This window comes from Hyperolius riggenbachi, chromosome 6 (assembly GCF_040937935.1).
Source record: "Hyperolius riggenbachi isolate aHypRig1 chromosome 6, aHypRig1.pri, whole genome shotgun sequence".
NCBI classification, from domain to species: Eukaryota; Metazoa; Chordata; class Amphibia; order Anura; family Hyperoliidae; genus Hyperolius; species Hyperolius riggenbachi.
In genome coordinates this window covers 138,082,723-138,108,524 of record NC_090651.1, presented here as the reverse complement: position 1 = coordinate 138,108,524, position 25,802 = coordinate 138,082,723, and the positions used below count along the sequence as shown (strand labels likewise).

Sequence of the window (25,802 nt, the reverse complement as noted above, 5' to 3'; positions counted from 1 at the left end):
GCATATCATAAAGATTTCACAAGAAAAATATGTTGTTTTATAATTCAAACCACACTGGTCCTTTCTAGCCTGGTTAATTTTCCTTCATATTAACATTTTAACCACTTGCCGACCGCCCCCAGCCGATGGGCGGCGGCAAAGACTGGGCCCAAACGACCGCAATACGCCCATCGGCGGAGGCGGCTGCGGGAGTGGCTATGCGGCGATCGCATCATTCGTGACGCGATCAGCCGCCGGGGACTCGATCCGCCCACCGCTCGTAGTAACCCGCCGGCCGTTCGGAAGCGCCGGCGGGTTACTAGCACCCAGATCGCCGCTGAACATATGTATAATAGGCTTTGTAATGTATACAAAGCCTATTATACTGGCTGCCTCCTGCCCTGGTGGTCCCAGTGTCCGAGGGACCACCAGGGCAGGCTGCAGCCACCCTAGTCTGCACCCAAGCACACTGATTTCCCCCCCCCTGCCCCCTGATCGCCCACAGCACCCCTCAGACCCCCCCCCTGCCCACCCCCCAGACCACTGTTTGCACCCAGTCACCCCCCTAATCACCCATAAATCACTCCCTGTCACTATCTGTCAACGCTATTTTTTTTTTTATCCCCCCCCCTGCCCACTGCCCCCTCCTGATCACCCCCCCCACCCCTCAGATTCTCCCCAGACCCCCCCCCCCCCCAGACCCACCCCCCCGTGTACTGTATGCATCTATCCTCCCTGATCACCTGTCAATCACCCCCTGTCACTGCTACCCATCAATCAGCCCCTAACCTGCCCCTTGCGGGCAATCTGATCACCCACCCACACCAATAGATCGCCCGCAGATCCGACATCAGATCACCTCCCAAGTGCAGTGTTTACATCTCTTCTCTCCTCTAAACACCCACTAATTACCCATCAATCACCCATCAATCACCCCCTATCACCACCTGTCACTGTTACCCATCAGATTAGACCCTAATCTACCCCTTGCGGGCACCCAATCACCCGCCCACACGCTCAGATTGCCCTCAGACCCCCCCTTATCAATTCGCCAGTGCAATATTTACATCTGTTATTCCCTGTAATAACCCACTGATCACCTGTCAATCACCTATCAATCACCCCCTGTCACTGCCACCCATCAATCACCCCCTGTCACTGCCACCCATCAATCAGCCCCTAACCTGCCCCTTGCGGGCAATCTGATCACCCACCCACACCAATAGATCGCCCGCAGATCCGACATCAGATCACCTCCCAAGTGCAGTGTTTACATCTCTTCTCTCCTCTAAACACCCACTAATTACCCATCAATCACCCCCTATCACCACCTGTCACTGTTACCCATCAGATTAGACCCTAATCTGCCCCTTGCGGGCACCCAATCACCCGCCCACACGCTCAAATTGCCCTCAGACCCCCCCTTATCAATTCGCCAGTGCAATATTTACATCTGTTATTCCCTGTAATAACCCACTGATCACCTGTCAATCACCTATCAATCACCCCCTGTCACTGCCACCCATCAATCACCCCCTGTCACTGCTACCCATCAATCAGCCCCTAACCTGCCCCTTGCGGGCAATCTGATCACCCACCCACACCAATAGATCGCCCGCAGATCCGACATCAGATCACCTCCCAAGTGCAGTGTTTACATCTCTTCTCTCCTCTAAACACCCACTAATACCCATCAATCACCCCCTATCACCACCTGTCACTGTTACCCATCAGATTAGACCCTAATCTGCCCCTTGCGGGCACCCAATCACCTGCCCACACCTCAGAACGTCCTCAGACCCCAGCCCTGATCACCTCGCTAGTGCATTGCTTGCATCTATTTCCCCCCCTCTAATCACACCTTGAGACACCCATCAATCACCTCCTGTCACCCCCTAGCACACCTACCCATCAGATCAGGCCCTAATTTGCCCCGTGTGGGCTCCTGATCACTCGGCCAAACCCTCAGATCCCCCTCAGACCCCCTTCCGATCACCTCCCCAGTGCATTGATTGCATCTATTTTCCCCTCTAACCGCCCCCTGAGACACCCATCAATCACCTCCTGTCACCCCCCTAGCACTCCTATCCATCAGATCAGGCCCAAAACATCCTGTCATCTAAGAGGCCACCCTGCTTATGACCGGTTCCACAAAATTTGCCCCCTCATAGACCACCTGTCATCAAAATTTGCAGATGCTTATACCCCTGAACAGTCATTTTGAGAAATTTGGTTTCCAGACTACTCACAGTTTTGGGCCCGTAAAATGCCAGGGCAGTATAGGAGCCCCACAAGTGACCCCATTTTAGAAAGAAGACACCCCAAGGTATTCTGTTAGGTGTATGATGAGTTCATAGAAGATTTTATTTTTTGTCAAAAGTTAGCGGAAATTGGATTTTTATTGTTTTTTTCACAAGGTGTCATTTTTCACTAACTTGTGACAAAAAATAAAATCTTCTATGAACTCACCATACCCCTAACAGAATACCTTGGGGTGTCTTCTTTCTAAAACGGGGTCACTTGTGGGGTTCCTATACTGCCCTGGCATTTTAGGGGCCCTAAACCGTGAGGAGTAGTCTAGAAAACAAATGCCTCAAAATGACCTGTGAATAGGACGTTGGGCCCCTTAGCGCACCTAGGCTGCAAAAAAGTGTCACACATGTGGTATCGCCATACTCAGGAGAAGTAGTATAATGTGTTTTGTGGTGTATTTTTACACATACCCATGCTGGGTGGGAGAAATCTCTCTGTAAATGGACAATTGTGTGTAAAAAAAATCAAAAATGTGTCATTTACAGAGATATTTCTCCCACCCAGCATGGTTATATGTAAAAATACACCACAAAACACATTATACTACTTCTTCTGAGTACGGCGATACCACATGTGTGACACTTTTTTGCAGCCTAACTGTGCTAAGGGGCCCAAAGTCCAATGAGTACCTTTAGGATTTCACAGGTCATTTTGAGACATTTGGGTTCAAGACTACTCCTCGCGGTTTAGGGCCCCTAAAATGCTAGGGCAGTATAGGAACCCCACAAGTGACCCCATTTTAGAAAGAAGACACCCCAAGGTATTCTGTTAGGTGTATGATGAGTTCATAGAAGATTTTATTTTTTGTCACAAGTTAGCGGAAATTGATATGTATTGTTTTTTTTTCACAAAGTGTCATTTTCCGCTAACTTGTGACAAAAAAAAAATCTTCTATGAACTCACCATACTCCTAACAGAATACCTTGGGGTGTCTTCTTTCTAAAATGGGGTCACTTGTGGGGTTCCTATACTGCCCTGGCATTTTAGGGGCCCTAAACCGTGAGCAGTAGTCTAGAATCCAAATGCCTCAAAATGACCTGTGAATAGGACGTTAGGCCCCTTAGCGCACCTAGGTTGCAAAAAAGTGTCACACATGTGGTATCGCCGTACTCAGAAGAAGTAGTATATTGTGTTTTGGGGTGTATTTTTACACATACCCATGCTGGGTGGGAGAAATCTCTCTGTAAATGGACAATTGTGTGTAAAAAAAATCAAACAATTGTCATTTACAGAGATATTTCTCCCACCCAGCATGGGTATGTGTAAAAATACACCCCAAAACACATTATACTACTTCTCCTGAGTACGGCAATACCACATGTGTGGCACTTTTTTGCACCCTAAGTGCGCTAAGAGGCCCAAAGTCCAATGAGTACCTTTAGGATTTCACAGGTCATTTTGCGACATTTGGTTTCAAGACTACTCCTCACGGTTTAGGGCCCCTAAAATGCCAGGGCAGTATAGGAACCCCACAAATGACCCCATTTTAGAAAGAAGACACCCCAAGGTATTCCGTTAGGAGTATGGTGAGTTCATAGAAGATTTTATTTTTTGTCACAGGTTAGTGGAAAATGACACTTTGTGAAAAAAAACAATTAAAATCAATTTCCGCTAACTTGTGACAAAAAAAAAAAAATCTTCTATGAACACACCATCCTCCTAACGGAATACCTTGGGGTGTCTTCTTTCTAAAATGGGGTAATTTGTGGGGTTCCTATACTGTCCTGGCATTTTAGGGGCCCTAAACCGTGAGGAGTAGTCTTGAAACGAAATTTCTTCAAAATGACCTGTGAAATCCTAAAGGTACTCATTGAACTTTGGGCCCCTTAGCGCAGTTAGGGTGCAAAAAAGTGCCACACATGTGGTATCGCCGTACTCAGGAGAAGTAGTATAATGTGTTTTGGGGTGTATTTTTCCACATACCCATGCTGAGTGGGAGAAATATCTCTATAAATAGACAATTGTGTGTAAAAAAAAATAAAACAATTGTCATTTACGGAGATATTTCTCCCACCCAGCATGGGTATGTGTAAAAATACACCCCTAAAACACATTATACTACTTCTCCTGAGTACGGCAATACCACATGTGTGGCACTTTTTTGCAGCCTAACTGCGCTAAGGGGCCAAAAGTCCAATGAGCATCTTTAGGCTTTACAGGGGTGCTTACAATTAGGCACCCCCCAAAATGCCAGGACAGTGAACACACCCCACAAATGACCCCATTTTGGAAAGTAGACACTTCAAGGTATTCAGAGAGGAGCATAGTGAGTCCGTGGCAGATTTCATTTTTTTTTGTCGCAAGTTAGAAGAAATGGAAACTTTTTTTTTTTCTTTTTTTGTCAGAAAGTGTCATTTTCCGCTAACTTGTGACAAAAAATAAAATCTTCTATGAACTCACCATGCCTCTCACTGAATACTTTGGGATGTCTTCTTTCCAAAATGGGGTCATTTGGGGGGTATTTGTACTATCCTGGAATTTTAGCCCCTCATGAAACCTGACAGGTGCGCAGAAAAGTCAGAGATGCTTGAAAATGGGAAAATTCACTTTTGGCACCATAGTTTGTAAACGCTATAACTTTTACCCAATCCAATAAATATGAATGTTTTTTTTTTTTAATCAAAGACATGTAGCAGAATAACTTTCGCGCTCAAATGTATAGGAAATTTTACTTTATTTGAAAAATGTCAGCACAGCAAGGTAAAAAAGTCATTTTTTTGCCAAAATTCATGTCTTTTTTGATGAATATAATAAAAACTAAAACTCACAGCAGCAATCAAATAGCAGCAAAAGAAAGCTGTATTAGTGACAAGAAAAGGAGGTAAAATTCCTTTAGGTGGTAGGTTGTATGACCGAGCAATAAACCGTGAAAGCTGCAGTGGTCTGAATGGAGAAAAAGGCTCTGGTCCTTAAGGGGCGAAAAGACTGTGGTCCTCAAGTGGTTAAAATTAGTAATATATCAATTTAAAGAATGGGAATAAAGTTTGGAGTAAATCAAACACATTTTTTAATTAAGTAGAGAAATATATATATTTACATAGAAAGAGGGACAAAGTCCTGAAAGAGGGACAAATGAGGAGGAAAGAGGGACAGGGCTCCCAAAGAGGGACTGTCCCTCCAACAGAGGGACAGTTGGGATCTATTTCTAACTTTTCTACTACTATCTTGGTTCTGTGCATGCGATTCGTCCTCTTCTTTATTGTTTGTTTTATAATTACCTCCCCATTCTCTGCATGCTCACCACAGAACTTCTTCCCCTCTGACACGATCATCTTGCAATAGCGTCTCTTCCTCTGCACGAAGTAGCCACATCTCCCTGGCAGGGGACCTGATGGAAGCCTACCATCTCCACAGGAGTCTCGCTGCTCTTGGCCTGCTTGTGTGTCCATTAGCTGCTAGACTCCACTATCTGATTTCCTTTATCGTGATGTGGAATCTTCCCTGTTTCCTTATCCCACCTCAGCATATGCCCACTCTGCCCGCAACAAATATGGCGCCCGCAGCACTCCCATACTACCGTCGCACGCACTAGCGGAAAAACGTAGCGACCAAAGTCAACATGACGACAAAACACCAAGGACGCTCAACGTCATCACGCCGAAGACGCAGCGGGCGGTTGATTTGGAATTTGTACCGCGACCTAGAGTAGTTGGGAACTAAAACTCACTAGGGAAACTTCAACAGAAAGATAGATACACAGAGAGCTACATGGGGGAGGCCAAATGTGTTTGTGCGGCCCAGCTACACCGGTCTGGATAGAGGGTGGGTAACAGCAGCCATAGAGGGCCTGGAGGGTGACAGGAGGAAGCCTGCAGGATTGATGGACCCTTGAGAGACCGGGAAGGAAGAGGTCAGCAGCTCTGGGGCTTGGCTAGGCGAGGTACAGGATGACTCAGGTCCAGGAGCTGCTCAGCCGAGAGCTGAAGGTTCTCCTGAGGGGTCAGGACTGCAAGGACAGGTAAGGCAGCATGGCAACTTCACTTTCTTCTCACAAGCCATATGGAAGGCTAACTGCCTAAACTTTTTGTTGGTGGTGGGGGCATAGCCAGAGCAAGGAAGGGTGAGGACTGTCGCAATGCTTTATTGTTTCACATCTTTCCTGTTGCTCTCTCAAATGTGAGAAGGCTCTTTAAAGCTACATTCAAAGTATGGTGTTACTCTGCATATTCTGCAAAAGCTGGATTGTAATGAAGGGCAAAAGGTGCATTGTGTGTTGTACATGTATTGAAATGCATACAGTACAAAGTTTTCTGCACTGCACCTGTTAATAGTTGTGTTATGTGGTAACCCACTGCATGCGGTAGATTGCCTAGTGCAGGGAGACCCGTCTCATAGCTTCTTCCTGCGCCCAAATTGCCATTGCGGGGAACATACAGTATGTATGCTTTTCCAACCCCCTGTAGTTTTTCAGGTCCCTCTGTGTTCCCACCGTTGTGCTGTGGTCTGCCCCTGAATTGGACTTGGCACGTACAGTGCTTAAGTATAGAATAAGACACACAAAGTACGACAGACACCATTTCACAAACAGAAATAGCAGAGTAGCATAATATACAAATATGGCAACTTCTCTCTAAATATGACCTCTACTAAGTGCAATATACAGCAGACTCAAACATGAACTTCCCGGTGCCTTGTGGTCCTGGTTGAGATGGATCGACACCTCTGGCATGACTGAAGAAGGAGTGGCCTGGGTGTGATGGATTGTTGGCGAGCCTCATTGCTCTGGAGCTGTAGAGGAGGTCCAGAGGGGGAAGTGGTTTCCTGATGATCCTCTCTCCGCTGATCTGATGACCCTCTGTAGTTTGTGTCTGTCACTGGTGGAGGAGCCATCAAATTAGTTCTTCACCAATGTATAAAACTGACGTGCAGTGATCCACTCTGGAGCAACGAACAGAGGATTTACTGATGGAGGAGCCAGCATACCAGACCAGGATGGAAGAACATAGGAGAGTTTAAACTGTGGCAGAGTAGAAGCTCGACAGAAGCTCCTGGGCCATACCAAACTTCTTCAGTTGACGGAAGAAGAATAGTCTCTGCTGGGCTTACCTCTGGGTGGATGCTTTGTTGGCCTTCCAGCTCAGGTCATTAAGAGATGGCTGTGCCCAGAAGGTGGACACAGGTTACTCTTACAACTTCCATGCCGTCAATGTGGATTGTAGCTGGGGTAGGGGCGTGCTTTCTAAAGTCAATGATCATATCGACTGCTTTTGTGGTGTTGAGGACCAGCCTGTTCTGTCTACGCCAGTGGCAAATTCTATCAACCTGCTGGTGTACCTAGCAAATTGTTTCAGATTAAGGTGCTCAGGTCCCTTTTTAAGCAGACCTGAACAGAGAACTTCCTCTCTGCTCTAAAAGATGCACAACAGCATAACCTTTAAAGGACAACTGTAGTGAGAAGAATATGGAGACTGCTATATTTATTTCTTCTTAAACAATACCAATTGCTTGGCAGCCCTGTTGATCTATTTGGCTGCAGTAGTGTCTGAATCACACCAGAAACAAGCATGCAGCTAATCTTGTCAGATCTGTCAATATGATCAGAAACATCTGATATGCTGCATGCTTGTTCAGAGGCTAGGGTAAAATTATTAGAGGCAGGGGATCAGCAGGACAGCCAGGCAACTGGCATTGCTTATAAGTAAATAATTATGGCAGCTTCCATATCAGTTTCACTTCAGTTGTCCTTTAAAGAAAAACATTTGTTACAGCTGATACAAATGCTGCAATAAATCTGTGTCCACTTCCTGCTTTCTTGGAAGCAGATATGTTAACATTCAGGGCTTTTCAAATGAGCTTATCTGCAGTCATGTGACACAGAAAGAGATCAAATTAGACAGGCTAAACTGTGTAAATACAGGGTGCATTTCTCTGCTTTCCTTCTGTCCTGTGCAAGAGTTCAGCTCCACTAAATTTCCCCAGTGTGCAGGGGCAGCACTACAGACATGATACAAAGCTGGGGCCAGTGGGAAACACACACAGCAGGAGACAAGTGCCTCAGACAGCCTGTCATTAAACATGCTGTGCATGGCTGTGTCTCCTCTGCGTGCCCCCCAAAGTAAATAAACATGCAGAGGTCTGAAGGGGCATCACTTCTCCTGATCTCCGTGTCTCCCTCCAGCTGGATTAAACGTGCAGCTGCTGTTTTCAGCTACTCAGGCATGTTGTTTAGTTGCAGTCTGGAGGAGAAGGAGAGACTACATGAGCTGCTGCTCTGAGGCTGTCCCAGAGACCCATGTGGCTCTCATCTCACTCCTGGAAGCTGCTGCTGTGTGGGCGTTTTTTTGCTTTACTTCTCTCTCCGGTTTCATTAACGAGAGTGAGAGGCACCGTAATAAAACAGATCCTATCACTTGGAGAGCAGTAGGAAGAATCGGAGCAGGAGTCCCGCCCCTTACAACCCGTCCAGCCAATCCCTCCCTGTCTCACCAGAACACTTGAGCTGACAGGCAGAGGAGCGCTCCTTCAGTGTACAGTGTCAGCCTTTGCTATTGTGCGAGGCTGGCGCTGACTGAAAGCAGGCAATGGAGCGCTCCTATGTGAAGTTTACTAGAAGCCCCAGGCGAGCACATAACAGGCGGGCGGGGCTTCAAATCAGCCGGGCGGCCCGCCCACCTAATTAGCCCTGGGGAGAACACTGGCCAGGGCAGTATAGGAACCCCACAAGTGACCCCATTTTAGAAAGAAGACACCCCAAGGTATTTTGTTAGGTGTATGACGAGTTCATAGAAGATTTTATTTTTTGTCACAAGTTAGCGGAAATTGATTTGTATTGTTTTTTTTTTTTTTTTCACAAAGTGTCAATTTCCGCTAACTTGTGACAAAAAAAAAATCTATGAACTCACCATACTCCTAGCGGAATACCTTGGGGTGTCTTCGTTCTAAAATGGGGTCATTTGTGGGGTTCCTATACTGCCCTGGCATTTTAGGGGCCCTAAACCATGAGGAGGAGTCTTGAGACCAAATGACGCAAAATGACCTGTGAAATCCTAAAGGTACTCATTGGACTTTGGGCCCCTTAGCGCAGTTAGGGTGCAAAAAAGTGCCACACGTGGTATCGCCGTACTCAGAAGTAGTATGTGTTTTGGGGTGTATTTTTACACATACCCATGCTGAGTGGGAGAAATATCTCTGTAAATGGACAATTGTCTGTAAAGAAAAAAATCAAAAAATTGTCATTTACAGAGAGATTTCTCCCACCCAGCATTGGTATGTGTAAAAATACACCCCAAAACACATTATACTACTTCTCCTGAGTACGGCAATACCACATGTGTGGCACTTTTTTGCAGCCTAACTGCGCTAAGGGGCCCAAAGTCCAATGAGCACCTTTAGGCTTTACAGGGTGCTTACAATTAGGCACCCCCCAAAATGCCAGGACAGTAAACACACCCCACAAATGACCCCATTTTGGAAAGTAGACACTTCAAGGTATTCAGAGAGGAGCATAGTGAGTCCGTGGCAGATTTCATTTTTTTTTTTTTGTCGCAAGTTAGAAGAAATGGAAACTTTTTTTTTTGGGTCACAAAGTGTCATTTTCCGCTAACTTGTGACACAAAATTTAAAATCTTCTATGAACTCACCATGCCTCTCAGTGAATACTTTGGGATGTCTTCTTTCCAAAATGGGGTCATTTGGGGGGTATTTATACTATCCTGGAATTTTAGCACCTCATGAAACATGACAGGTGGTCAGAAAAGTCAGATGCTTCAAAATGGGAAAATTCACTTTTGGCACAATAGTTTGTAAACGCTATAACTTTTACCCAAACCAATAAATATACACTGAATGGATTTTTTTTTATGGAAGACATGTAGCACAATAAATTTGGACAAAAATGTATACAGAAACTTTACTTTATTTGAAAAATGTCAGCACAGAAAGTAAAAAACATTTTTTGACAATTCATGTCTTTTTTGATTAATATAATAAAAACTAAAACTCGCAGCAGCAATCAAGTAGCACCAAAAGAAAGCTGTATTAGTGACAAGAAAAGGAGGTAAAATTCATTTAGGTGGTAGGTTGTATGACGAGCAATAAACCGTGAAAGCTGCAGTGGACTGAATGCAGAAAAAGGCACTGGTCCTTTAAGGGGCGAAAAGACTGTGGTCCTCAAGTGGTTAAGTTACCTCCTCTGTAGTTATTTTCACACGCAGTTAATTAACAGCCTGTCTTTGGCCTCAATTCACTAAGCTTATCCCCTGTCTTTAATAACTCTTCTAGAGTTGTTACCATGGTAATAAGGCATGTAGTATTCAGGAAACATTTTACCTCAGGCAAACCTAAAGTTAACTCTTCAATCCTTAAAATAACTTCAGAGTTAAAGACAGGCTGTTTATTAACTGCATGTGAAAATAACTACAGAGGAGGTAAAATAACTACAGAGGAGGTAAAATAACTACAGAGGAGGTAACTTAACTACAGAGGAGGTAACTTAAAGGGACTCCGAGCTCATAAAAAAAAATTAAAGTTGTATTCACCTGGGGCTTTCTCCAGCCCAGTGCTGGTCGGGAGGTCCCACGATGGCGTCCTGGCTGGCTCTTCTCCTTCTCCCCGCTCCGGAATGGCTGACAGGCCGCAGCCCGGGCGACACTCGCCCGAGTGTCGGGCTGCTCCTTCCGCGTATGATGCGGGTTACGTCACACGCCGGCCGCCTCGCGTCATCACGGAGGCCGGCGTGGCAGTACGGCGCATGCGCGCTGTAATCGCGTATGGAAATAATCGATCTGACAGTAAATCGACCAGAAAATCTCAGTGTGTACCCAGCATAAGGTTTGCCTGAGGTAAAATGTTTCCTGAATACTACATGCCTCATCACCGTGGTGATAACTCTAGAAACAGGAGATAAGCTTAGTGAATTGAGGCCATTGGCCTCAATTCACTAAGATCATGCTGGAGATAAGGCAAGAGAAAACTTACCTCCACATAGTGAGAGTTATCTTATCTCTTCATCCCTTACGTTACCTCTTCTGTAGTTAATTTACCTCCTCTGTAGTTATTTTCACACGCAGTTAATGAACAGCCTGTCTTTAACTCTGGAGTTATTTTAAGGATTAAAGAGTTAACCTAAAGACACAAGGGTTAACTTTAGGTTTGCCTGAGGTAAAATGTTTCCTGAATACTACATGCCTTATCACCATGGTAACAACTCTAGAAGAGTTATTAAAGACAGGAGATAAGCTTAGTGAATTGAGGCCAATGTCTGTTGCAATGGAACGTGTGTTCAGTGTGGAAGGAGCCTTAGGGCTAGTTCAGTGCTCGGTTGGGTTGGAGAATATTTCTGCATGTCAACTTACTCCCTATCCAATTCAATGGGCCTGTTCACAGTACTGCGCTGTAATGGATCACGCTATTCTAACTCGCTGCATGCAGACTTTTAAAGTCTATGGTCCTGTCTCATTGCAGTTCACACTCATTATAATGTGTGCTTTATGCAACTTACCACTGTGAACCTAACCTAAAACTACATCTAAAGGTGCGTACACACGCACTACTATAGAGGACGGGTCCCTCAGACCCTCCCGCTGGGCAGGCGTTCTTCCGACAGTAGTGCGTGTGTACAGTCTGAGGGACCCGTCGTTCTCTATAGTAGTGCGTGTGTACGCAACTTTAGGGGAACTTCAGCCTAAACAAACATACTGTCATTAAATTAATTTACATTAGTTATGTTAATTAAAATAGAAAGGTAATATAATCTCTTACCCACCCTGTTATAAAAGTCCCATGCACGCCTCCAGGACTTCTCAAGAGCTGCGTGCACTAGGTTTCAAATCTCAAATTCAAAATTAAAAAAAAAAATTGCACCAAAACAGCAGAATGAGAACAACATCAGAAATACCATCATGCTTTGCACAGCACCAGGGGAAAAATGCCTGGGCAGTTTTTTTCTGCAGATAAAAAAAAAAGAGGCTTGAGTAAGTTCAAATGCTGTAAAACTTAAACCCCAAGCCTTTTCCGTGCTGCTGAGTAGATTTAGTCTGGAGGTTTACTTTAAAGTTAATCATTTGAAGACATTCAGTGGTGTGCAAAGGAGTGCTTACACTTACATGTAGGCTGCTTTCACAGGCATTCCAATGTTCAGCTGTTTTACCCCTCAAATGCCCCCCCTTCAAGTCTTGACCAGACTAATAGCAGTGCACAGCAGTGTTGTCTGGGAACATGCTCATGTCGCATACACCGCTAATGTGACTTAGGGGTCATTTCAGGTTCACCAAAATTCTCCAGTATTGGTGTTCTGTATTCCCTCCTACCTTATTTCATCTTTGCCCACTCCACCCAACAAAATTAAATTGAAAATTAATTCACATTAACTATAAGATGACTTCAGTGTCTTCCAAAGAGAAAGGCAGCACAGATAGGATAGGCCTATGCCTTTACCCTTATGGTGCCCATGTACGATACAATAAAAACGTTTGATTTTCCCGTTTATTTGATCTAAATGATCGAATCCAATGAAAGTTGAAAATATGTTTTTGTTCGATCAAGAAATTCGAATGATTATCCCGTTTTGTTTTTTTTCCGAGAAAAATCTGAACGGACATGCTGGACAAATCTTTATATTCGATCTAACGGAATAATTGAACTAAATTATCTAATCAAAAAAATGAAAAATTGTACCATGTATGTGCACCTTTTAAAGAGAACGTGAGATGACACAGAAAAAAAAATCATACATATCTGGGGCTTCCTCCAGTCCCCTTCAGCCTGATTACTCCCTCGGCGCCATCTCCCGCCTCCTGGATCCACTGTAAGGGCTCCCGGTAACTTCGGCCAGTCGGGGCTTACTGCACATAAGTGGACCGGCCGCGCTCCCATGGCCAGGAGTATTCTGCGCAGGCTCATCCGCATGGCTGCACTGTGCATGCGCTGATTGTTTTTGGGAGCCCTTACGGATGATCCAGGAGGCGGACGATGGCCAGAGGGAGCAATCGGGCTGAAGGGGGCTGGATGAAGTCCCAGGTATGTAAGGTTGTGTTTGTTTGTTTTTTTTCTTTCTTTCAATGTGTCATCTCATGTACACTTTAAAGAGACTGTAACAAAAATTTCAGCCTTATTTCTTCTATCCTATAAGTTCCTATACCTGTTCTAATGTGGTCTGTATTACTGCAACCTTTTCTAGTTGCACTGTCTCTGTAATATATCTAATCTTCTTTTCTTTGTTAAGCTTTGTCGACCCAGGGAGGAATGGGCTGCCTCTGTTAATGAATACAAGTTATGCACGTCCCCTGCAGGCTCTGTGTGGTTTTACTGAGGGGGTAAGGGAGCTGTCAAGTGCTGGGAAACTGAGAATCCCAGACTGGAGTCCAGAAAATTCACTATGTAATATAAACTTGTAGTATAACACACACACCGTACTAACACACACACCGTACACACACACACACCGTACACACACACACACCGTACACACACACACACCGTACACACACACACACCGTACACACACACACACACCGTACACACACACACACCGTACACACACACACACACCGTACACACACACACACCACACACACACACACACACACCACACACACACACACACACACACACACACACACACACACCGTACACACGTTTTTATTGTACAAATCGGACAGTACAGATTCTCTTTTAAAGAGAACCCGAGGTGGGATTTAATGTTAGTGGGGCACAGAGGCTGGTTGTGCACACTATCACCAGCCTCTGTTTCCTTATGGTGTGCCCCCAGGACCCCCCTGCGCTCTGCTATCCCCAGCGCTGTGCTAGCGACACACAGTGTGTCGCCAACAGGCTGTTTACCTGTGACTGTCTGTCAGCGCCGCTCCCCCGCCTCCTCTGTATCGGCGCTTCCCGCCCGCGTCCCTTCCCTCCAATCAGCGGGAGGGAAGGGATGCGGGCGGGTAGCGCCGATATCTTCAATCTTTGTTTCTCCACATTGTAAATTCACCTCAAAACATAATAGCATCAGGTTTATTCAGTGGTTTCAATCTTTCCAAAAGGAAGCTTTGTTATCCAGCAGTGGATGAATTTACAGCGCAGATGCGAGATTAAAAGAAGGTGTTTGGCTGCAACAGGGACCAGGATGAAGGCACAGCATCCACTGTATGCCTTTCTCTACATTCCCTGTATGTCTTTGAAGTTTGACTGCTGTCATGTTTACTTTAAATGTTTTAACATTTGACTTCGTTTTTTTGTTTTGTTTTGTTTATATCTACTAATCATACTACTGTAATTATACTGTCTTCCAGACGACAGTGTGTCCGGATCTGGATTGAGCTGCACACTGCTTCCTCACCTGCCCATAAAAAGGTGCGTATAGTTTTTACACTCAATCAGTAGTAGAGTAGAGTCTAACATTTGTAATTACAGTAGAATTATTTTTATAGTAAATTCTAAGGGACCTGGCCAGGTAGTTTACTGTGTTATAATTTGTTATACATTGTATATTTATACAAGTACTGTACATGGACAGGAACTGGGGACAAGGTTTACTATATCAGTTTACTATGACAAAATGCTACTTTATATACTGAGAGTTTATAGGCTTAATTTCAGTACAAGTTTTGTTGGTAGTGTGTTTTAGGACCGGGTTTTTGAAGATTAGTGTACCTTAAATAGTTTTTACTGGTGGAAATGGTGGAGTAAAAAATGTTAGCAAATTCTAGTACTTGACGTGGCATCAAAGGTATGCATTATATTGTAATGGTATGTCCACTCTGTGATGGAATCTGGAATAAGCTTGTGTGGGGAGTGTGTTCTGGACACTGGTCTTAGAGGATTAGCGTACTTCAAATAGTTTTTTTTTTTTCCCCCTTTGAGAAATGGAAAAAATATTACCAAATTCTAGTACTTGATTTGGCATCTTAGGGAGTCACTAAGTGATAACTCAACATAATGTATCAGTAATTTGACACCGCTTCACAACTATGACTATCACATAAAAATGTTTTTCCACCAATAGGACCAGCACACTCTAAGATTCTTCTGAAATCATAGTTGCTTTTTATTCAGTGTTCCTTATATATAAACATAGCGACACATCCAGGGAATGCACAGGCAATAGTTACTAAATCCATCAAATAAACTTAATTCCACTGGCTACAGATATCAGGCAAAGTGAATATTAAGCAGAGTCCAACTCAAGTAAACGTGTCTAGTTCAGTTAGCAACAGACTCAGGACTCGATCAGTTTTTGTCTGTTATGCCCATTTCAAGCCAAAAATGTGCACTCAAACACAAGAAAATGACAACCACCTTAAAGAGGAACGCATATCTAATCACAGTGAAGTAACACATTTCAAATAAACCAATCGCAATCTCTTACCAAAGACTGACCTGATGGGAAACCACAGTAATATGTAAATTGGGACATACCTCATTGTCAACAAACACCCCTTGGTAACATCATGAGGGAAAGCCAGGAAGATGAGGAACCAGCCCACTGTATAATAAGGTGTCCAAAGACACACTAATAGGAGCCACATAAGCACAAATATGCCACCCTCTGTGATGCTCAATAGGGTGTACATAAGGGAAAGGGCGTATGGGTGTACCGCCGGCATCACCACTCCAACTCGCGAGTGTTGTGAAAAAGTGAGTCGCTATGGCTCCACCTTACAACTATCACGTGGGTCCTGTACATAGCAACATTGACGTCAGCATCGCATTATGTAACAAGACACATGTGGTCACTTGTATAAACAACACATCAGGGTCTGTGGAAAAGAAAGAATTGTATTAAATTATAATCTATTTAAAATCTATAATTGATTATTCAATTATAGTCAATTTATGACTAGAAAATTCACAATATGCTACGTAAATCCTATTCACGATTTAATCCTCTAGGATGCAACATATCAAGGCGTTTGATCCCCTGTGCCTCAGCCCTCAACACCCTTATCCTATCACCGCCCCTCCTATCAAACCCCTGCAATGTGCCATATCCACCAATGATCTGATCTGATCTCTCTCAATATCAGAGGCCCATGCGTAAATGTATCGCATAAGATTTCTTTCATTAGAGGGCCCTTTCACACACTGCGATATTTTACCGTAATCCCACCACAGGGCAATGGAAGTCTATGGGTTAAATCACATTGCTTGCGGTGCGCTGCGCCGAAAGTCCTCTATCTAATATTTGTGTCGCGCATGCGCAGAAAAGTATTTTTACAAAACCCGTATTCCCGAAACAGGAAGTGAGTGCAAGCGAGCGTCACTTCCTGTTTGGCTGTCAGCCAGAAGGGGATTGCCGCGTACTAATGCGGTGATCTCCGAAGGCCTTTTTTTGGTGGTGCGTAGCCTGGCCACTGCTGCTCCATTCTCAGTATGAAACCGGCCTGATTGATATAGAATGACATCCATTACTACTACTTGTCAACCCTTGTCCGCAGATTTGGTTATATAGTTTGCGGATAAGGATAGCTCCCTCAGGACCTTTCTTTCACCCATGTCCCTATTTCCATTTCCTCCTAGAACCCGACACTTTTAACTCCCATCTCAGTATCTCAACATCTGATCTAACTAATTCTATAAACCCTTCAATTACTGGATGTGAGGAAGGCATAAAATCTCTACGATTCCTCAGTCCAAAATCTTTGAATGAAAGTTCAGTTCCTCTAGCCTCGGGTAACCTTTCAAAGTTTTGGCATCTGTGAAAAAAAGGTTTTCAACTTAATTTTGTGAAAAAATCTCTCCAAATCTAGATCGATGAAAGAAAAAAAAAAAAAAAAAGTCTGGGTTGTACGTTGGGCAAAACTACAATCCCTCTATAAAGGATTGTATCCTCACAATCAGATAATACCTTGGAAGAGAGATTCATAAATAAGAGGTTCATCAATTAGGTCTTTTTGTCCTTAGGGTTGTACAACAGACAAGGGGACATGACCTGCGTATGGAGGAAAGAAGTGTTTGCCATCTATTTAGAAAGGGGTCCAGTAAGAGTGGTTAAAATCTAGAATATCTTACCTCAGGAAGCAGTTATGGCAAACTGTTTGCATTTAAAGAGGGCTTGGATGCTTCCCTTTAATTAAAGGGCATCCACTGCTACAATTACTAGATAATTCCTGGGGGAGTTTATCAGGGGATTTATCTGACTGCCATCTTGAGTCGGGAAGGAATCTTTCCCTTTAAGGCTAATTTTCCCTGGTCTTTTTCACCTTCCCCTGGATCAATTGGGACATGTGTGCGTTCAGAACAGTGTTGTTTTTTTCTCTGGTTGAACTTATGGACGGATGTCTTTTTTTTTTTTTTCATTATTATTATTATTTAGTATTTATATAGTGCCGACATCTTCCGCAACGCTGTACAGAGTAAATATATAATTTTTATTTTTTTCATCCGAGCTAACTGTTACTATGTGAATGGGGCAATACATTTTACTGTAGAGGTAAGGAATTCCTTCAGTTTATACGTCTCTGGGAATATCTCTCCATAGAAATCTGCGTCAGGATCAGAAGTTTTTAGCTTGCTCTGTGGACAAGGCTTGGCTTTCACTTGCAAGGATAAACATAATGAATGCATATTTTAGTTGTGATTTCCTTTGTGCCAGCTACTCTTTTCTCTCTCCATTTTCAGCATGTCATGAGTGCTTTACAATTATATCAAGGGCAGCAAATGCAGTAATAGCAATTGCTTGCAATAGTTAAGTTGAGATTTGTATTGCTAAGGGAAATACTTACGTTTGCATGCTCCTTTTTACTGCAGGACCTTGTGGTTCGGATGACGGATGATACAGATCCTTTCTTTCTCTACAATCTTGTTATAACTGAAGACGATTTCCAAAATCTAAAGCTACAGCAGGGCCTCCTGGTAGATTATACTGCTTTTCCTCAGAAGTTTATTGATTTGCTGCATCAGTGTATTAATGAGGAAAATAAAGATATTCCAAGGTAAGTAGATGATACTAGGAGGGCCGTCACTTTGCCCCTTTTAGTAAAAAATTCCTTATGCTGCTGTATTTTTTCTTTAGGGTTCTCAGTTTACAGAACCTGCTGCTAACTGATGGTGTATTCATAGCTAGCTATGCTTCAGTACAGAACTCGGCCTCAAACTGTCACCCAAGGGATCGGGTCCGTATCCCTGCAAGCGACAGGCCTTCTACGTGCTTTCAAGAGAATCTGTATTGAAGAAATGACATATAAATAAACAAACCATCCTGTTCGGGGACATCTCCTAGCCCTCTCTGTTACATTTTTGCAGCTCCTCGCCGCAATCTTGCCGATTTAAAAAAAGAAAAGTTTTACAAACTGTTTTGTAAACCATAAAGATGGCCGCCAAAACCGGAAGCACATCAGTGGAGACAAGTTTATATTATTACACAGTAAATTCAGTCCTCAGATGTTATTTGCAAGTTTAGAAAAAAGTTTTACCTTCTGCCTCCCAAGGCTCTGTGCCACTGAAGTGTGACAAGAATCTGACAATAAACACAACTGTTTCTTCTGAGCCAGGAGTATGGGCTCTGCACTCATGTCTGGGTAACAGTTTGTCAGCATGTGACAGGCAGCTCCCTCCTCCCTCAGCCTCACTGACAGGCTGAAACTAGGGATGCTGTCTGTGAGTGAGAAATAAACAAAGCACACAGGAGTGAGCATAGAGGAGGGGGAGTGCAGGGGGCGTGCATAACTTGTCCCTATTACAGCAGAGACAGCCCCTTGCTCTCTGGGTCGACAACGCTTGACAAAGAAAAGATTAGATATATTAGAGAGACAGTGCAACTAGAACAGGCTGCAGTAAGCCAGAGCACATTAGAACCGGTATAGGAACTTGTAGGATAGGAGAAATAAGGCTGAAAATTTTGTTACAGAGTCTCTTTAAGTCTCCAGGATCAAAGGATGACTGACAAGCTATGGGAGTAAGTTCCAAAGGAGAGGTGACACTTGTGAATAGTCCTGATGCAAGAGTGAGAGGAGGTGACCAAGCTAGAGGACCGGGGTTTTATGAGAGGAGTAGGGATGGTCCTGCCATGGTGTATTTGTACTGGCCCAGTTCATAGAGAACTTACATAAACCCTATATGAATGCAGAATGATTTGCATCTCATTGACAATCCCCAGAGAGGAGCGAAGGTTCCAGGTGGGTAGTGTCTGGAAAATGAGAACCAATAAGTTTGGCCTGTATTCCTGGGGTAGAAAATGGAGAGTTTTTTGCAGAGAGGCAGCATCAGAGGAGCAGGGGGAGAGGTGGATGAGCCCGGCACTATAGTTCATTATTGATTGGAGATATGCCGTGGGAAATGGGAGTATGCACAAGTATTTTAGTAGCCTCTTGTATATTGAAAGGACAAATTCAGGAAATATTTTTGAGGTGGAAAATGTGCATCATGAAAAGACTCAGAACATTTATATTGTGCTTTTCTCCTGCGAACTCAAAGCGATTCAGGGCTGCAGCCACTTAGGGCGCAATCCACCGGGGAACAGGATTATTGGAAAGACTTGCCCAAAGAATCCATACTGTTTTATGTACTGGCGGGATTCGAACCCTGGCCAAAGGATCAAATTCCACATCAAAGGTAACAGTCTTACCAGCACGCTATACAGCTGATGGAACACTTATCAGTCAGCTGCGGAGAGATCTTCCAAAATGTAGTTATAATTGCTAGAACGCATTGAAACTGCTAATCCTGTCTTTATGTTGCCCAGTCTTTACAAATGTACTTCAATCTGTCACACTTTTTACCATCTCTGTTTTCTGTACGCATTTGTACTCTACTCAATTAGCACATGTACTTTGTTATCTAGGAAGATTCTGTGCAAGTTGAAAGTTACTGACCATAAACTCTATCTTCAGGTTCCTTCTCCAGTTATCATATTCAGGCCCTTTACTGGGCAGTTCAACTGCTCAGTTGGATGTGGTCGAAACAAATTCGTTCAAGCACTTGACTCACCTGTCGCTGCGCTTCCAACCTGCAAATGATGTTGAAATAAAGACTTACTTGGCAACATGCCTACGATGCATTAAGGTAGCTATTTTTAAAATTCCTTAAAATAGAGACAATATGCCTAGGCTGGTCTAAATTTTGTCTTCTTATCTAGGAGGAAAAACATGTGTTACAGCAAACAATGAAGAAAACCGAGGATGATCTTAGTCGCCAGCTTATGTGTACTCAGCAGGTAAAAGCTCCTATCTTTTTGTTATATTTTGCGTAAACAAATTATTTGAGCATTGCTGCCCTCAGTGTGGAGCTTGTAGCAGGTGAATATTTGACAACTATGGTTTCACAACAATTCATAAATTGACATTCAATTCAGTAGTTAAGGCTCAAACTCACTCGCAGTGGTTTTTTTGCCAGCATTTTGAAAACGCTCTCTCGTTCACTTGAATGAGAACTGCGATTTTGAAAAACTGGTGACTTTGCAGTGATTCTCATCCAAGTAAATGGGAGAGCGTTTTCAAAATGCTGGCAAAAACTTCTGCAAGTGGTTTGAGCCCTTACAGTATTAAGTTGGTTTGTCTGGAAACCCACCTACTTGCTGCATGTGGTTTATATGAACTATAGATATACCATTTTTATCTAATGTAATGTAAATATTAACTACTGTAACTAAATACTTCTAAATATAGTAAATAAAAGAGTAATGTATGTTTTCCATGCAGGCTTTGTCAGAGAAAATCAATGAGCTGGAAAAACTGAAGAGCGACTCTTCTCTGAAGATTTCTGCACTAAATAGCCAGCACACAACTGAACTCACAAGTGAAAAAGACAAGGCTCAGCAGGTACAGGACAACTGGTACATATGATGAATAGGGAGAAACTGAGGCCTACTGCTAGATGGATGGAGGAATAGGGAGAAAAGGAGGCATACTGCTAGATACAAAATACAAGATGGATTTATTCGCCATGTACGGTGGATCTGTACTCAGGATTGCTTGTGGAACACATGGCTTAGGCAAAGTACACAATACAACAGTTCAGTGTTCTCCCCAGGCTCTTTTAGCCGGGTGCTCCACCCGGCTAGATTTGGTGACCACCCGGCTGTCATCGGCTCACCTTCTCACCTCCTCCTATGCTGTAAGCACAGTTGCCCTGCATTTTCATCTCGTCCCACCCGGCTGCTTTTTCATGCCACCCGGCTACTATTTCATGCCACCCGGCTGGAAAAAAATTCTGGGGAGAACACTGCAGTTGTACATGTTACATATACAGCCAGATTACACATGACGACAACATTAACAGTACATTTACAGCAACGATTTCACATACACAGCATTGATGGTACGATAACATCTACATCTAACTAATGATGTGTGTTAGAGATTCAGAAGGGAAGGCTGAGGAGCAGCTCCTATGGAACGCGTGCTGATTGCAGACTAGGAGGGAAAAGTCAGGGGTCGGTGTTGAGTAGTAGAACTGCTGGGGGAAGGAGTTCCTGCGCCTGGTGGTCTTGGAAGGGATAGTTTGGAAGCGCCGACCAGATCGGAGGAGCTCAAAGAGGCTGCCAGGGTGGGAGGGGTCTCTGGAGATCTTGGTTGCCCTCTTCCTCATCCTAGCCATGTGGAGGAGATCAAGAGGTGGCAGGGGCAAACCGATGATCTTTGGCAGTTGCGCCGGTGTACCGTTGCGCCGGCGTACCAGACAATGACTGAGGAGCAAAGTATGGACTCCATGGTAGCGGTGTAGAAGCTGGTCAGCAGCTCCCGAGGCATGCCAAATTTTTTAAGTTGGCGCAGGAAGAATAGCCACTGCTGTGCCTTCTTTTGAATTTTGATGGTGTTTTGCCCCCATCTTAGGTCAGTGGATAAGGTTGTGCCAAGGAACCTGACTGATGATACTCTGGAGACCTCAGTCTCGCCTATGTAGACTGGTGGGGGAGTGGGAGGTTTTTTTTCCTGAAATCAACAATCAGCTCTACAGTCTTTGTTGCGTTAAGGACAAGGTTGTTGTTCTTGCACCAATTGCAGATTCTCTCTATCTCACTGCGGTAGTCCTGCTCTCCGATGCTGCCGATGATAGTTGTGTCGTTAGCAAACTTGATGACCTTGACAGACTCCGAGGAGGAAGTGCAATTATTGGTGTACATGGAGAACAGAAGCGGGGACAGTACGCACCCTTGAGGCGCCCCAGTATTGGTAGTTCTCTCGCTGGAGGAGCACTTACCTAGCTTGACCTGTTGTGTCCTTTCTGAGAGGAAACTCTTGACCCATGCACAAAGTATGGGGTCGATACCAAGCTGTGTCAGGTTGTCGACCAGGGTGTCTGGGCAGATCGTGTTAAAGGCCGAGCTGAAATCCAGGAACAGGATTCTGACGTAGTAGTCAGGCTTGTCAAGGTGCTCCATGATGTATGCCAGGCTGCCGTTTATGGCGTCCTCTATGGACCTGTTGGCCCTGTATGCAAATTGGAGTGGGTCTAACAGTGCGTTGGTGGTGCGTTTGGCTGGCTTTTTGGGGACTGGTACGATTGTGGACCTCTTTAGACAGGAGGGGACTTTGTTCAGTAAGTCGCTAGCAGAAGGCAGAGTGGTGAGCACCGGAGCCAACTGATCTGCACAGGTCCTTAGGCAGTTTGATGAAACACCATCCGGGCCTGAGGCCTTCCTGGGGTTGAGCTTGCGGAGCAGCTTGAGAACTTCCGCTTCCTGTACTACGACTGGTGCAGAAATGTCAGTCTTTCAGTTTGGAGGGTGTCGCTATCATTGTCGACCTCGGGGCCCCAAACTGCTGTGGCTGTTGCTCAAACCTGCAGTAGAACTCTGAGTTCCTCAGCCAGTTGCGTGCTAGGGATCACCTGTTGAGGAGGAGGTTTGAAGTTAGTGACTGCCCTGAGGCCTTGCCATACGTCCCTCGGGTTGTTGGACTGGAGGCGGAATCCCAGCTTGTCAGAGTAGGCTCTCTTTGCAACTCGCAGTTCCCGTTTCAGAGCGTACCTGGCCTCCTTGAACTCTTCTGGGGAGCCGGACTGATGGATGGAAGAATAGGGAGAAAAGGAGGGCGTACTGCTAGATGGATTGAGGAATAGGGAGAAACGGAGGCTTACTGCTAGATGGATGGAGCAATAGGAATAAACTCGGGCCTACTGCTAGATGGATTGAGGATTATGTAGAGATAAAGGCCTACTGTTGCGTAGATGGAGGAATAGGGAGAAACAGAGGCCTACTGCTAGATGGATGGAGGATTATGGAGAAAGAGAGGCCTGCTGCTAGATGGATGAATGGATAGGGAGAAACTGAGAGACATCAGATGCATGAATAAGAAAGATGGGGCTTTTGATGTTCATTTGGTATAAATGCTGGAGATTTACACGCTAATTTCAGATAGTTTCAGTAAAAGGATAAATATATTTGTATTGATTGATAAACTTTGGAAATTCGGGGCTCTTGAAGTAATGGATAGAGATGACAAATAAGATGGCAGTAATTTGGAGTTTTATATTGATTTTTTGTTTTTATTTTATTACTTTTTGTTAGCTTTAATTACAAATTTGCATCAACTATACGGGATGCCTATAAATATACTTTTTCATAGGTTGCTACATAGTCAGATACACCGCCTCCCCCTCCTGAAGAAAAATCTTCCAAAGACTATCCTAACTTATGGAAAACAAAGACTACTATTTATTTACCGCAGGCTTACCACTGAAATACCACACTTTTTACTGCACTTTATGCATTTTCCGCACATTTTACCTCATGTTCGGAAATGCGGAAAAATCTTTCAGAATTGCAAAAAAATTAGGAAAATACCACATGAGGTATTTTACCGACAAAATATATTTACATACACATAGCTGCCAGAACTGAGGCCAATGTGTTGTCTTTGAATTTTTGATATTACTGCTAGCTATGAGCTCCACGGTACCACGGAGCGGTTCGACCAAGCAGGACAAACGGCTTTACCGGCAGACAGCCAATGAACGTATAGAATAACGGGTGGGCTCTATACTATCGAGAGCCTTCCCTCTACATAGGTAAGCATCAAACCTCAAGTGAGTTTCTTCACTTGAAGCTCACTTTAAATTATTTACATCTCATTGGCCATATCTAGTCCTGGTCAGCAGCTGAAAATATAGAACTATGTAAATGAATAGATGAGAAGGGAAGATTTTGTGAATGTACAAATAGAACTCATTTCAGACACTAACTTCATCTCTGCGTGATCCTTTTCCAGGCATACAGTCAGCTACTGCAGCAATATGAGCAACAAAGGAAAGACTTTGAAAGCTCACTTCAGAAGAGCTCACAGCAGATGCAGAGCAGAGTCAATGAGCTGGAGCAATCCAACAAAGAGCTTCTGGAAAAGCGATATAAGGCAGAATCCTCCATGCGGGAGCTCCGAGCAAAGTACCAAAGCCTGGAAGAGGTATTGAGCACCGTTCAAATCTGTAGCATAGCACATGTTCTTTTATGTCTTATTTTCTTCTCTACTCAAAACGGAATCCTCTCAATGGTGGTTCATTTTCTGAACTGGCTTCATTCTTGAACTAGGCTAGATAGAATTCCAGTTTTCACAAATGTTTGAACGGCACAGATTTTTTTTATTATTAAAAAAATAAATATTATTATTTATTATTGTGCACTCTGACGTGTTTACCTGTTGTATGTTCCAGGAACTACAAAGAGCACAACAGAAGATATCGTCATTAGGAAGGGAAAATTCTGCACTGGATGCAGAGTGCCATGATAAAGAGAAGGAGATAAATCGTTTTCAGACAAGACTAGCTGTTCTTGAGCAAGAACTGAAGGACAAGGATCAGATAATACAGAGGAGCAATGAGATTCTGTCAGCCACCCAGCAGCAAAAGGTTGTTGTCTCACTATAATTTCTATAATTTGTATACATGTGATGCTCCAGGAAAAACTTGGTTCCAGATTAATCTGTGTTTTCCCAGAACATCTCAGGACAGCAACCCTCCCTCCAGGATCCACTGGACAGGAAGCTAGATAAGAATTTGCATAATAGATTAGATAGGGATTAGTTAGGTATATAACACATGGTTTCCCTTACCCCATCAGTTGTTATCCTGTCCAGCAGGATGCTAGGTGTGGGGATATGGCTGGCCACCCATGCTTGTTGCAGGAGCCGCGGCTTGTGTGATCTCCCTGGTCTGCGCAGGCTAGTTGTCCTCGCGCGGGATCACGCTGCATGCTGTAGCCTTCCCCAGGATGCGGAAGTTCGTATGATTCCGGAAGTCCCGCCCGCGGATCACGTGATCGGCACCACACGTGACCAGAAGCCGGAAGCAGGAAGTCTCCTGGCTCGGCGTGCGCTCCAGTGCGGCGTTTAGCGCGGATTCCTCCGTGCAGTGGATGTGGAGGCGGACGTGACTCTTCGGAAAGCAGTATCTATAGGACTGGTAGGATCTATTGTGGGAGCCAGTAATAATGTTTATTATTCTGTGGGTGGGGCAGTAAAGATAGTGCAGACTATTTAACTTACTTAGTCACTTTTTACAGCATCTGTGACTATGGAGGCTGCCGCCGGATCTTCCTCCCAGGGCTCTGTGGAGTCAAGCTCCGTACCCTCTCTGGTATGCATCATTTGTGGCTCTATGATTTATATTAGTGCTGGTTAGAGGGTTCTCAGGCTGATTGGGGT

The 25,802-nt window shown here is 44.2% G+C and overlaps 2 protein-coding genes across 3 annotated transcripts in view; one reads left to right on the top strand and one right to left on the bottom strand.

Annotated features, from left to right (window-relative positions):
- The window catches only part of TRMT13 (tRNA methyltransferase 13 homolog), a 30,730-nt gene extending 24,925 nt beyond the window's left edge, over positions 1–5,805 (bottom strand). For both annotated transcript variants that reach the window (XM_068239985.1, XM_068239986.1), the window contains exon 1: positions 5,511–5,805. In XM_068239985.1, the coding sequence (XP_068096086.1) occupies positions 5,511–5,681 (171 nt within the window). In that variant the 5' untranslated portion in view covers positions 5,682–5,805. The remainder of the gene's footprint in view (positions 1–5,510) is intronic.
- Positions 5,806–5,869: 64 nt separating this feature from the next.
- SASS6 (SAS-6 centriolar assembly protein) overlaps positions 5,870–25,802 on the top strand; it is a 46,084-nt gene continuing 26,151 nt past the window's right edge. The window contains exons 1-8 of the mRNA XM_068239984.1: positions 5,870–6,250; positions 14,520–14,580; positions 17,977–18,161; positions 20,058–20,229; positions 20,303–20,380; positions 20,865–20,984; positions 24,375–24,566; positions 24,814–25,008. Coding sequence (XP_068096085.1) covers positions 6,180–6,250; positions 14,520–14,580; positions 17,977–18,161; positions 20,058–20,229; positions 20,303–20,380; positions 20,865–20,984; positions 24,375–24,566; positions 24,814–25,008 — 1,074 coding nt within the window. The 5' untranslated portion in view covers positions 5,870–6,179. The remainder of the gene's footprint in view (positions 6,251–14,519; positions 14,581–17,976; positions 18,162–20,057; positions 20,230–20,302; positions 20,381–20,864; positions 20,985–24,374; positions 24,567–24,813; positions 25,009–25,802) is intronic.